The sequence below is a fragment of the Dermacentor variabilis genome, chromosome 7, assembly GCF_050947875.1.
Source record: "Dermacentor variabilis isolate Ectoservices chromosome 7, ASM5094787v1, whole genome shotgun sequence".
Classification (NCBI taxonomy): Eukaryota; Metazoa; Arthropoda; class Arachnida; order Ixodida; family Ixodidae; genus Dermacentor; species Dermacentor variabilis.
Window position 1 is genome coordinate 161,958,500 of NC_134574.1, and position 13,918 is coordinate 161,972,417.

Genomic DNA, 13,918 nt, shown 5'->3' on the forward strand with positions numbered 1-13,918 from the left:
CAACCTAGCCAGATGCAGAATACACAGGGCACTACAACAAGTTCAAGACATCAAATACACAATTTATGTAGCTGATATCACGACCTGGATAAAAAGAGGATCCCCATGTCTCATACAAAGACACCCTTCAACAGGAGGAGGAGTAGATTTTAATGAAGAGAAAGGAGGAGAGGTCGGCCTGGAGAGCGTGTCTCTAGCCTGCTACTCCTCACTGGGGAAAGGGGAAGTGAGAAATACAGGGAAAGGTAGGTGGCGCGTGATTGTGTTATGGTACAATGAGACACTATATACATGTTGTCCAATATGCGGATGCGCACTGTAGACGCAATGCACGCAAGAGTAATCTTGTCCACACAAAAAGTAATCTCGTCAACAGGCTTTCAACAACGTCTAGGCTGCGGCGGCACAAATTTGGCTCCGATGTGCTCCTCAAGAATCAGGACTTCTAGTACATAACCCCAGGTGGAAAACCCCGTGCCTAACGATTATGTGTGAGAACACACCCATACCCCAGCCCAAATATTTAAGTATTCTAGGGCTCCATGTACAGAAAAACGGTGGCCCCGCCGCTACAACACTTACTTGGACAAGGAGAGCAAGTTCTTCACATGATGCGAAAAAACTGTGAACTAAAAGAAGCAGGCGTGCTACGTATGCCTTCGCGAAGCGCTACTCATATCCAGGCTCAGATACCATTTGCTTTATACCAATCTCCGCAAACAAGAAACGGCACGCATCGATGCGTTAATTCGCAAGGCTACCAAGCTAGCAATGGGACTCCCCGTCAGAGCAAGCACACTACTGCTTGTCGACACGGGATTTCACAATGCCATCACCAAAATGACTACCACGGACAAACGGATGCAAGAACACAGATTCCAACAGACTGCGCCGGGTAGGCACATGCTTCATAGTGTATACTTTCAACCATCGCCTACACCGGTACCAGCCACCTTATTACTTGCACCGCAAAGGTGACTCCTCAAAATGGCATCTCTCCCCATGCACATGTACCTTGTGATAAATAAGGCTAGGCGGACACAGAGGGTAGCATATCTTCAAAGACACATAGGGCGCCATCCACATGGGACATATTACTACCCGTATGCTAGCGTCTAAGACAAAGGCACTGCTATAGCGGTGGTGGATCACACCCTTTCGATGATATACAGTGAATTAATTTCAAGCAATAATGCGACCATGGCAGAACTACAAGTTGTAATAGCAGCTATACAACAACTCCAAGTGAGTGACGCTTATCACTACACCCATCATATTTACTCATTCAATGTCAGCATGTAGAAAACTCACACATGACTACTTACCTAAACATAGCATAAAAGAGGTACAAGAATGTGTCCATCGAAAAGTAGAGGTTGTCTGCATTACAGGTCACGAGGGGATGTTGGGCAACGAACGAGCTAACCAGCTTGCCTGCGATATGATACTCCAGGCTCCCAACATCCCCCGACAAAATCTATTCCTCTCACCAACCACTATAGAACCCATTTAGGGAAGATTGCAGCGTATACCTTAAGCTACACCAGTACATTACAAGGCCACTGGGCACACTCATCCGACAAGGTCAGACGAACACCCTGCTCATTCGAGCACGGAAACATCTCTTCCAAGGTCCGCTTACTGAATACCTCCCTCGCTGTAGCCACTGTGGGTTTATTCTCCCAACACGTCGCACATAATATGGCAATGCCGTCAAAAACTACCTCCTTTACCAAACCCTCATCTCTCCCACCTATCCTTTCGGCCGAGTGGCTGACCGCCACAACCACCCTTCAGGGCCAACGATTCCTTGCGGACGTTATTGACCTAGCGCTGAAGCAAGCCGCAAGCAACTCCCTGGACTGAGGGGATTAATGCATTTATTTTTTTATCGTAGCATAAAGTGATTTCGCTCTCCCTAGAGGTGTATGACAGGCAGCTGTACACATAAGCCTACTCGTTACATGTGTGTTGTCTACAGCAGCGCGAGCGCCGGCGTGGAAGGCGACTGCAATCCTCCTCTCCCGCCATCGCAGTCCTCTGCCGCTACAGTGTCAGGCAGATGAGACCGTAGCTCACATTCTCCTAGAATGTTTAACTCACAACGACGAATGGACACCCGTATGGTGTCTACGGGCCGACGTCACAACTTCCGGACGGCGAGCCTTCAGGACCTCGAGCGTTCCCTTCGATGCCACGGGCACTGCGCAGCAGTGCATTCCAGGTTCCACAAGGATTCGCGGAGGACACCGACCTCCATGGCGGCGTCTAAGCATATATGGTGCGTAGACGCGCCCCAAACCGCGGTGCTGCACGAGCAATAACTGTTCCTGTCCGTTACGTTCCCTGTCGTCGAACATGCCACGCGCATCCACTTACATTTAGCCTCCTCCTTCTACTTTTTCTCTTGTTTTCCCTCCCATTTGCTTTCCCCAAACACTACGGTTGAGGTTTCCACCAGTGTGGCAGACAGCGCGGTTTTCCTCTTTTTATAGCCACAACTCTCTCACTCTTCCGCAGACACCACAGGGGAAGAGGGCAGTGGGAGATGGGGAAGGCTGTCCTTCCTGAGCGGTTCACCACAGCGTCACTGAATGTACAAACCTTCAGACGCCACAAAGCTCTCACGAGACAGCACGTGCGTCTCAGAGGGCCATCATAGCTGGCGAAAGGAAGTGAAACGTGTCTCCGCAACTCGCATGCTCGAGAGCACACGTCCTTTGCGTAGGTGTATACCCGCGGTAAAAGTTGGACCAATACCGAACAGATGCATATAGTGAAATTCAGCTCGTTTGCCTGGATTACTGAATGAGGTGGGCATTACCTTCGCGACAAAACACAATTTTCAGGTTATATCATAAGAACATTATCTAATTAACTTGATTATTCTTGTTATGGCGTTGCAATTGCGAAATTAATACACGCAGAAGAGCGGTGAAGTCACGCTTCCTCACCAGAAATGTTAACAATGGCACCACACTTTCGTGTTACCCTTCCCCGAAATCTTATTAAGGGAGTGCGCTGGTGTTCCGGTTAAAACCACCACGGACTGCAAGGGTTACGCGTTTTGGAAACTTTTAGCTAGAACCGTCATCATACATTTCGAAACCACATCTTCAGAAAGAATATTTGTAAAGCGATGGAATTCTAAAGATGTAGAATTCGTGCTAAGCAGACGTGACTTAACTGCTGCTAATCTTCCATTTGGCAACAACATTAACGCCGACTCTACCTTTTCCTTCGCCGACAATTTTGCCTCCTTATAGGGACCATGCGCTTCAAACTCGGCCAGGGTGCTCCGGTGCAGTCAAAGCCCCCTTAACTCGGCGGCGGCAAAGCAACACGTTCCCTACGCGAACGTTCAACAAATGTTCGAATATATTTTATTGATGGTGATTAATGATTTCTAATGATATTTACTTCGGTACGGGACGGCAACAAATAGCCACATAGCCTGGTTGAAGCTAGCCAGGCGTTATATTGCAGTCTGGCATTTTGCCTATCTGTACTTGTAAAATGAACCACGCCTGTTGCGACGCTTGCTCCATTTCTTCCCCACTTCTTTCCCCACCAATAACCTGAACTAAACGTCTCTTGCTTATTTTGAATGGTCTACCTGGACACTGAGCGTTTCATGAATGTGACTTCCGCCAGTTCCAGATATCCCCCTCGAAGCGCTGAAGCATCGCCGCCGTTAAACGTGCAATTTACGGCGACCGTTTTCTCTTTTTTCGGGCCGGCCGGCATTGCGCGGTGGCGAACGCTTCTTACCGAGGGCCTCGCCGTGCTTCCTGTAGGTCTCGACGAGAGCCTCGTTGTGGATGACCTCATTGTATTCCAGGCCCAATTCGAGGTCGATACCGCAGCCCGTGGCTTTGGCGGCCGCCTGGAGGCCCTTCTCCGCTCGTGCAACGAGCGAGCGCTTCTCGGCATCGTCGGGAGCCCGGATGTGGCAGAGGAAGCCGCTGGACTCGGAAATCACGTTTGCTTGCCCGCCAAGCTGTTTCACCACGCCTGCGTCGTGTCGCGAGTCAAATGAATTGCTATCTTATCAATTTATAACATTACTGTCATTTATTTATTTCATTTATTAAACCCTTAGGCGCCCGGAGGCCTTACGTAAGGGGAGGGAGAGGAGCACGTAAGCAAGTTGCGTAGTAGTCATTATATATGGTTTAGAGAACAATAGGACATTCAAAAATCAGCAGTGGTTCAGAAATAGCTCATGACAACAACACCAACAAGCAAAAATTTACATTGCCTCTATACAGCACTGTACAGTGTAAAACAAACTGCGTCCATAATTGGCAATCGAAAAAAGAAATTGTTGAAACGGTATACGTGGATGAATATGTGAATACGCGTAGCAGAAGCGCGGCCAGAGTTCAGGTGGAAGTGAATATGTTATTACAATGAGTAGCTAGTTTCTCAGGGAAAGCTTCGCAGTCGATGCAAATAACATAGTCTTGCAATGGATTCCAGTCAACTAATGCATTGGGGAAAAAGTGTGCACTGCTGAGTTGCGATCATTTATATACACGTGTCATTGGGCGACCGAGGTTCAAGTGAGCGGATGGCCTCGGACTGGTCTGAGCAGGACAAGGTGTGGCTGTGGGTGATAGTAAAAACACGTGAAGACGGCACAAAAACATATTCAGGTGGTCGTCTTACCGCGCTATGGCAGTGATGCACATAGTTCTCCAGCCTTATCTGTGACTTACAGCGGGTGACAAGATGGTGGAAGCTTGTATTGAGCATTTTATTGAAGTTTAATACTGCGAAGCTTTGTTTGCCTACTGCGTGTCTCAGCTAACGTAAGCGCTAGCTTACGTTAGCTGAGCTAACGTAAAAAATTGCGCTCCAATCTCCGCTGTGAAGGTCATTGGCCAGCGAAGGTGTGGCACCACCTTATCCGATAGTCCAACGTGACGTAGCCTTCAACTTTGTCCTGCCGAGCCTAAGCACGACGCCGTTGTGAATATTGACATGGCTGTTCCCGTCACCGCTAATCTTGTTCATGCTGCTCTTGGGGATTCCTAACTTTGCGTGGCATTTCCATAGCGCTATCAGAACAAAAATGAAATCAGTTGCTAGGCGGGTTCTTCTTTTGCATATGAAAGTGTAGTTACATCACTCTTTGTTTCGTGTGCTACAGTTGCCACATACTGGAAGCTGCAGCTTATGCAGCCGTAATTTTTACAGGAAAACGCACGCGGTGATCGCTATGCGCGATGTCGAGCTTTCTGGTTCTTCTTTTCTATCCCCCGCGCGGCCGGTGCCGCCGCAGCCGCGGATGCTCGGAGGCGAGCGTCATCTAGTGGTCCTGCTAGGAACCCAGCGACGCACGTGACTCCCACCTCCCGCTGATTGGTTGCACGTTTGGGTGCGGAGACGAAGAAATCGCGGGGTCCTAGTCATATACAGCTTCGCTGTAAAACACCGTGAAAGATACAATTTTATGACCTATAGTGTTTGGTTATCAGGGGTCTGATTATCGAACACCGTAGATCTGGAAATTACATCTTGCGCAGTGTGTTACCTAATTTTTCTTTTACTTTGAACAGTTTGGCAAACGTTAGGTGGGGCAGCCTATATGTATAATTAACGTAAAAGCGCGTTATCGCTTGCATAAGCGGGCTCCAGTGATGGCAAAGAAGGCAGATTATCGCTACCATATCCTTGCTCGTAACACAGCTTTAAAAGGTCTATTCGGGGGTGCCGTTAGCGTGATCCGGTAAGCACGTGGCCGCGCATAGAAGCAAACATGCACCGTTGGAGGTTACGACTTCTCTGGCTTCACTGTCTGCGTCATTATTAAGCTTGCGACACACTATAGAGTATCTCATAGCCACTGAATCGCTTTGGAGCGTTCGTCGCCGTAATGCACCCCGCTCCGGTAGTCCAGCGCTCACCAAGAACCCTGGCGGCTGGGTTGGTGTGCTGACGCATCAGGGCCAGGTTTATGTAGGCGGCGACCGCCGCGTCCTGGGCGTTCACGCCTTTCCACGGCGAGTGGGCGGCGTGCGCTGCCTTACCTTCGTACCGGACGTTCACCTGAGAAGAGAGACAGAGAGAGTCGCGTTGGAAATATGCATCTGGAGTGAAGCGAAGTTTATCTTGCTTCTCCGAAACGAAGAAGCAGGGACTGATGGGTTGCCAGTCTGATGCGGCCGCGGCTCCCGTTTCGTTTGAAATACCGTGCGAAATTGCATACAACATAGCACGTGATGATGCCCTTTAGCCAATGGTACAGGAAGTGCGCATTAAGCGTAGGTCGTACGTTATACATGGAAACATGAAAGAGGCACATACATCTAGAGCAGTAGCCGCATCATTTAATTTCAACAAAACAAGTGTCTTAAGAATCGCCACCCGAACTGCACTAATGTTTATGAAAGACACCATACTACTAAATAAAAAAACGCGTTATCAACTATAAAACTAAGTAACATACGAAAAACCGGTTAATAAATGCGGCGCAACGCATTCCTATGGAAGCGATCGCAGACATGGAGTTTCCTATAATATACCAGAGCGAACTCTGGCGCTTTAGTCGTTGACCCACCATGGGAATGATGGGAAGGATATGGTTTTGTCTTCGTGCTTGTATTCAGACGTTCTTGTGGCTTTGTTTATTACACTACACAAATGTTATTGTCGTAAATTTCAGAGCAATTTATGCTCTTCGAAGTACAGAAGACATCGCGAACCCGCGCAATCGCTACTAATTGCCTTATGTCTAAATTGCCTTATGTCTACTAATTACTAATTATGTCTAAAATATTTACAGAAACTGCTGTAAATTGGTGACAATAAATTTGAAGCAGCACGTTATGGACGACGTATCTTGGCTCCAAAAACAGGTAACACAAGACACTGACATTAAAATCACGTGATATGGCCCTATTGGAGCGTCTACTGCGACGACTATGATCCATTGGTTTACAGTGAACGTGAACATGGCTTCATATGGCTTACGAGAGCGTTGCAAAAGCCTTAAAAGTTACTGGGATTCGTCTCGTAACTGTACACCATCTGCCAAATTTCTTTCAAATGCATAAGCATTTCTACGCCTACCCAACGCGTAAACCCGTCCGTCCGTCTCCCAAGACGATCGACTTCAATATATAGGGCCCAAAGCAGCGAGCGAATTCACCTTCGTGCTGCCTCTCGTTTCAACACGAACTGAGTGCCGAGAACAAACAGCATACGAAGCGATGGACACACGGGGCGCTGTGTCCTCATCGCATGTCGCTTTCAAGGTCGGGCTCGCGCGCCTCGCTTCAACGCGAAATAAGCGGCGAAAACATCGGTCCGCGTTGTCGGGCCATACGCAGCCGCCGCCGGAGTACGGTTGATCACGATTGATGAAGTTTTGACGCGAATGCGTAAGGCGCTAAAAAGTGATAACAGCTTACAATAGTGACAAATGTACATCTTTATCGGGTGACCACGTTTCGCCGCCTAACAAATGTTATTGCACAGCGCAGGAGGCGCCTGCATGTATAGGAAGTTTCTGGAATGTTATCGATGGTTCCATCCGCCGTCTGTGACCGAACCTTGTGTAATCTGATTGCATGTGCGCGCGACGCGAATAATGTAGAACTTTGTGGAAGTCACGCGGGTCCCAGCGATTACTCTGGAACGTTCGATGACTGATGTATAAAGTAGTAAAGGCAAGGCGCAGAAGACAAGGACTCAAGAAGAAGAACACAAACGACAGGACCGGCGCTTCTTCTTGAGTCCTGGTCTTCTGCGCCTTGCCTTTACTACTTCAAGCATGAACCAACTAGCCCAAGCAAGAGTTTTACTTGATGTATATAAAAGCCGACGCACTTGAACCGCTGATCAGATTTTCGACGATCGCAGAGTGTGTTCGTCGCTATCGTTGTTCTTCGAGTGTAGCCTGCTTTTGAGGGCACGAGTTCGCCCAATAAAACGCCAGTTTCGTTAATCACAGTTTCGCTGTATTCTTCACCGTCACTACTACATGACAATAGGAACATCGCCAGCGCACCTGGCGCCTCCCCCTGCAGTAGTTTGATTGCGTCATCGATTCACATTTCGCCGCCGTTCGCAGCAGTTCGTGTCGCGGCAGCGCTGTCTTTTATGTTGGTCAGACCAAGTGTCGTAACACTGATAATGACACCGGGCTGCGTGGAAATGTGCAAGCGGCACAAATGCTTACACATACTTAGACAACTCCCGGAGATGTTCTTGCGGGCATTCTTTTTTTCGGACGTCCTAATTCATGCAGTTGACAGTATTGTGATATCTATGTTCATCACGGATTTGAAGAAATGCAAGCTTGATACGTAATTGAAACAAGCTGATTGTTTCTTTTTTGCAATTTTGCAAGTAAAAATTGGTGACCCGAATTAAGCATTTTCTTCTAACAGTCACGAGAAGTGCACTTGCATTTAAGATGTTACAGCCTTGATTCGAATAGGTTAATTATTGTCACAGTAGGAGCATTTTTGAGGCCGTGGCTTGTAAGGAAACGCCATCCTAACGCCATCATCAATAACATATATTTATACGACTGTTCATTTGAATCATTAGTCATCATGTGGCGAATCAGACAATGTGTGTATCAGTCAGGCTAACCTTACTTTTCAACTTCACATTAAACGCAACAAGAAATTGTAACTGTAGAGTCGAGTAATCGGTCACGTAATCGAACAGCCACCACTAGGTATGCGAGACACGCTGATCCTCACTTGACGCCGTGCGTTGACGCGCATCTTGAGCGTATCCTGGCAACCAGGGTGCGCCATGAGGGCCGCGTCGACGTCCTTGAAGGCTCCCTTCTCGAGCAGCAGCACCTTCCCACCGGCGCTTTCTTCGGCCGGCGTTCCCAACACGACCAGCTAGGAAGCGAAAGCATTTCCGCAGGGTCGTTTTCACTATCGTCGTCATCGTTATCAACGTCACCGTTATCCTTATGTCCCTTGTAGGACGAAGGCCTCTCCTACGATATCAAATTACCCCTTGCCTACTCTGTTTCTCTACCATTTCATGATTATGCTTCCATTCCCTTGACCCATAATCTGTATCTCAGTCCACTGGTTATCTGCCCTATGCATCCCATGTGCTGTACAACTACATTTCTGCTTCTTAATGCACACCGCTGTCTTTGTGTCTCTTAAAGTTACACCTATCATTTCTCGCTTCATGACTCGTTGAGCGGTCACTTTGTCAAGGATCAAACAGAACAGTTTATCACAATGGGTACGCTTTAGTGTAGATGTACGCCACAGTGAACGTGGTGAACGGCGCGCACGACTGGGCAAGCGACACGAACAGGACATACGCGTTGACTAGTTGGTGAATTCAGTCTTACAGTATGTGAGGCAGATGACACAAAAGCACGGCGCCATACTTAAGCCGCTCGACTGGCCGGCAAGTAAACGAAGCGAAAACAAAATATTCTGGGGCCGAGGTCCCCCAGAGGAGGGAATTATAATTAAACAGGCGTAGAACGATTCAGAACATGATTGTCGAACGAGACCGAACGTCGAACGGGTCGCGTCCAAGGCAAAACGAAATGTCTCACGAGTCGAATGAAAGAATGGGTGAAAACTTCATTTTCACAAAGGAGGTATCTCGGCGAAGGTGGGATACCGCCGAGTCGAGTGTTTGCTATATATATATTGGACAGTCCCTCTTGCTGGACACTCCGTCGCGTTGGGAATGCAGGCTCATTGGACACTCGTTAGAAATGCAGGCTCGTTGGCAACTCACGCCGCAAGTGCTGCAAAACTAGACAAGGACAGTCAATTGACACAGCTTTACATCAGTGAAGTCGTCATTCATACAATTTTTCCCCTCACCCTCTATATGTTGGTTTTAATGTGTTTTCTTTACGGCCGGCCGGGCAATTTTCAGCGTTGTGCTTTTTGTGTAGTAAGTTTTAATAGCGGACGACTCCGAATAAAAAAAATCAGCTGATGGCTAGCACAGGTGTCCTGTTCGCGTGACGTAGCTGTCTGGTCGCATGTGCTGTACGCTATGTTGCATGTAAGCCAGACAGTCAAATTCAGAACCCCTATATAGCGTGGTTAATCCAAAAGCGGCAAAGGTGAACAGCGCTAGCGAACGCACTGAACTGTTATTGCAGACCGCATTACGTTGGCGCGTTTACTAAGCAAACACACCGACTGCGACTTCGTCGCAGGCCATCTCCCTTTACCAGAGAGCCTATATATACCTTGCCCCGGACGGTGCCGAACCTTTTCATAGCCTCCATGGCGGCCACTGCAGCGCCCACGGCCGCCTCTGCTATCAGGTTGTGGCCGCAGCCATGGCCGATGTCCGGAAGGGCGTCGTACTCGGCCATCAGGCAAACTGTGGGACCTTAGATGACGAGGCCCGGTGAAGGAGCGAGAGAAATAGACTATAAGATGCCTCCGTTTCCGAGCATGAAGCAGCGGAGTAAACGCAGGTGGCAACGAGCTAAAATGTCTTTAGTTAAAAAAAAATACAAGCGGCACCAAATGAGATTAGTGGGTAAGAAAAAAACAAGGAATAACAAAATGAGACCATGAAAAACAATAAACACACGCTAACCCTAGTAACCTACGGATAGACGCAAATATTTTGATGCGTTCGTTCGAAGAACGAGCGTGTGACTTGTTTGCACAAAGACCTAAACAGGAAAAGTCGCCGCGCCCATCGTAGTCACTGATATTGCACCTCTTTAGCAGGCAGTGCGGGACGCTTTGTGAAAACGTCCACCTCAGGTATTTTTCTACGTCTACGGTCTACGGCATTTCTATGGCATTTAGCCTCCGTTCCCAATCCGAGTATTGCTGGCCAGTTTTCACAGGCAAACGAAACTATAGGTACCTAAGGTAATAAATAAAGAAGCGCATATCGACGAGACATAAAGCAGACAGCACGCACGTGCGCTTGCTAGCAACCGTACTGGTGAATTCGGGGTGAAATATTGACACGACACTGGTGTCGACAAATACTGAAAAAGATGATCGCTCTCAAAATGTTATCAAGAGTATGACGGGATCCCGTCGGGTCACCATGGATAACGCTGAAATATCAAGACAAAGGGCGACAAAAAGAAGTGAAAGGTTAAACTTTTGGCTCCGACACCTGAGCCTCGTTCACAACGAGATGTAAAATGATGAATTAGTTGATTAGGCGCGCGTCGCATATTGTGACGGAGACATCGAGTGGGTGCTGGTGACTAATTGCCACCGTTTTGTCATATCACTCTGATATATATACTCTAACCACATTGCTTGCCGCCAAGCAATGCAAAAGAAAACAAAGAGAAAAATGGAAGGAAAGAAAGGAAAAAAGAAAGAAACAAGCAGTTTTCTTACGATGCACAATTCTGCATCAAGCGATACAAACCAACACTCTGTACAAGTACGCGCCAGCTACCTTTTTTCTTTTACACTGCCTAATTGATTTATGAAGATAAGACTTTCAGTAATGCCATATCAACAAGCCATGGCCTGTGCAGTTCTCGAAGAAACGGAGCTCATGCTGCGCTGCTACTACAAGCCGAAACATATTTTCGTTTTCCCAATTTCTAAAGCGTTTAGACTTTCGCTTAACGTTATCGTGCTGCGCACGTCAGTAAGAGTGCCGCTCTAACTTACCGTCGCTGCCACCAGGCGCGAGAGCCTCTGCCCTAAACGCCGTGTCCAGAAGGTACTTCCTCTGAACATCAAATCCTCGCTCTTCAAGGAAGCGCGTCAGGAGATCGTGAGCCTTCACCTCCTTGTACGCCAACTCGGGATTCATCCAGATGGCCTTGCTCAGCTCCCACAGTTGGGTGGCGTTTTCTTCGATAGCTTTGTGGACAGTCGGTGAGAACTCTGAGCTGGCCATGCCGAGGAGCGTTGATCGATTAGCGATGATATTTTAGAGACTGGAATCAGAATGCGAAAAAAGCCGAGAGTGCTGACAGGAAAAGGATCGAGTCAAATGGCGATGATGGCGATTCTTTCAACAATGGCACAAACCCACTGCAGGGGTGAGGGAGGGGGGAGTGAGATTAGGAGCCAGGTGGTATTTGAATAGCCAACACATAAATGAAAATGTTAAAGCAACTTGTTAAAAACCAAATAAAGTATTGAGCAATACAGTGGTCTGCCTTGCACAAAAACACGTCACAAAGTGTTTGTTTTCATTTTTTTTTCATCTCAACCGGGGCTCATACACACTGTGAGCAAAGGCTCGTAGAGAACGTCCTCTGGCTTGCTTTTGTTGGATGCTACGTTCACGCGCGCTCCTGTGCCGCCTTTTTTGTTCTAGCAAATCACTACGCTAGATATGCTGCTTGAAAAAATAAACATGCGGTTGTTAGGTGGCGCAGTTGTCTGTCGCTTTCTTACGACTTGAATTTTCATGCTGTTTCTGCTCAGCTCAGGAACCCAAAAAACCAAATATGGTCGAGCCTGGGAAAAAAAAAAGGCTAGATCAGATTTCATACACCGCGCTCCTAGTTGTATTGTTATTGTTCATTTTACTATGCAGCGGCACCTGAGCGAGCTGCGTAACAAAAGTATAGAAGTGTCTCGACAGCGTTCGCGCTTTCTTAAAATTGAATATTGGTTTCTTCATCTCCAATCTTGCTTACTGCGTTTAAGGTTGCCAGGCGCCTGAACAGTTCGCTTGCGTCTGCGTAGCAAAGCGTAACAAAGCATCTCACATGCGCAGTGCATTGGCAAGAGCACAACACCGCAGATGTGCCGACGCAGGTTTCGTTTCAAGAAAATTGTTTCTAATCGTGACGAGACGCCCGTGCATTTTCTCGACTACTGCCGTGGCCTGGGGGCGTCGGAATCGGCTATTCCACATGTCAGATTTATGGTCACCTGTGTACCTGTGGCGACCTATTAAGGAGACAGCATTAAATGCCACATTACGCGAAAATCAGTCCTCGTCGGTGGCGTGATCGAATGATGGCACCAAACACGGCTGACGGCACAAAGAGCAAAAACATGTGAAAAAGTGCTCCGAGTGACGTCCAATTTCTCTGGGGGGTTCCTGTAGACGAAGTAAATCTTATTTGGTTAATTTCGACCTGGTTGGTAATCGAGACAAGCACGCTACTCCGACGCCACAGCAGCTCCACGGTTCTGGTTGATTAAAGGTGTGCCTGTAGTGCGTGCGTCCTTACACACGCCACGTGGCAGCCACCTGGCCGATTAAACGTACGGCATCGTGCGCGCGTCATTGAGCACGCGACGGCCCAGCCAATGCGTAGGGGTGGCGTCACGTCACGAGTGTATAAAAAAAAATTAAAGAGGCACTTATTTATCCCTACGTGGTTCAATCAGAAACCCTTGCGAACACCGCGCGATGCCTATTCTCTTTCCATCGTCTTACTTCGCCTTAACACCAAAGGTCGTGGGTTGTAATTCCACCAATGATCGAGGGTTCGTAGCCTCTTTGAATCATTGTGCGGCGACGCCAGCGCGTGTTTTCCGCGTCATGAGCCATATAATGTTTTCGCATTAAAATGTATTGTCGCCTTGTTCAACTGTCGTGACGTGGCCCCCCTTCAATGTAGCGTGCCTACACATTTGTCTACCATTTGAGTTCGGCCGACCCAGGTCACTAGTCGTTGTACAGGCGCAGCTTAGCTGTTGTGCAACCAGGGTGAGGGACCACTACTGCTGTTGCAATGCGCTGTCGTTTTCTATGATGCCAATGACACATCGAACGGCACATGTATCTCCGTAAGCTAATGCGCAGTCACCAGCTTCGGGGCCAGACGCGATGAACGCTTCTTTCTTTGGAGGTGGCGGGTTCGAAACCCTGTGGTGTACTGTGAACCGACTGCCGGTGGAACCGTGATTAAGTGAAGCTATACCACCACGTCCCTGCCAGGCACGCATTAGCTGCACCAAGAACTAGCTCTGCCACTCGCCGGAATAAGTGGAGC

The 13,918-nt window shown here is 48.1% G+C and overlaps 1 protein-coding gene across 2 annotated transcripts in view; it reads right to left on the minus strand.

The window, feature by feature from the left end:
• The window catches only part of LOC142588355 (xaa-Arg dipeptidase-like), a 76,599-nt gene that overhangs the window by 41,303 nt on the left and 21,378 nt on the right, over positions 1-13,918 (minus strand). The window contains exons 2-6 of one of the 2 annotated variants that reach the window (XM_075699988.1): positions 11,625-11,896; positions 10,211-10,356; positions 8,721-8,870; positions 5,913-6,054; positions 3,772-4,014 (exon numbers count right to left, since the gene is read on the minus strand). In XM_075699988.1, coding sequence (XP_075556103.1) covers positions 3,772-4,014; positions 5,913-6,054; positions 8,721-8,870; positions 10,211-10,356; positions 11,625-11,856 — 913 coding nt within the window. In that variant the 5' untranslated portion in view covers positions 11,857-11,896. Of the gene's footprint in view, positions 1-3,771; positions 4,015-5,912; positions 6,055-8,720; positions 8,871-10,210; positions 10,357-11,624; positions 11,897-13,918 lie in introns of those variants that run through there. The other variant, XM_075699989.1, reaches the window with a different exon arrangement.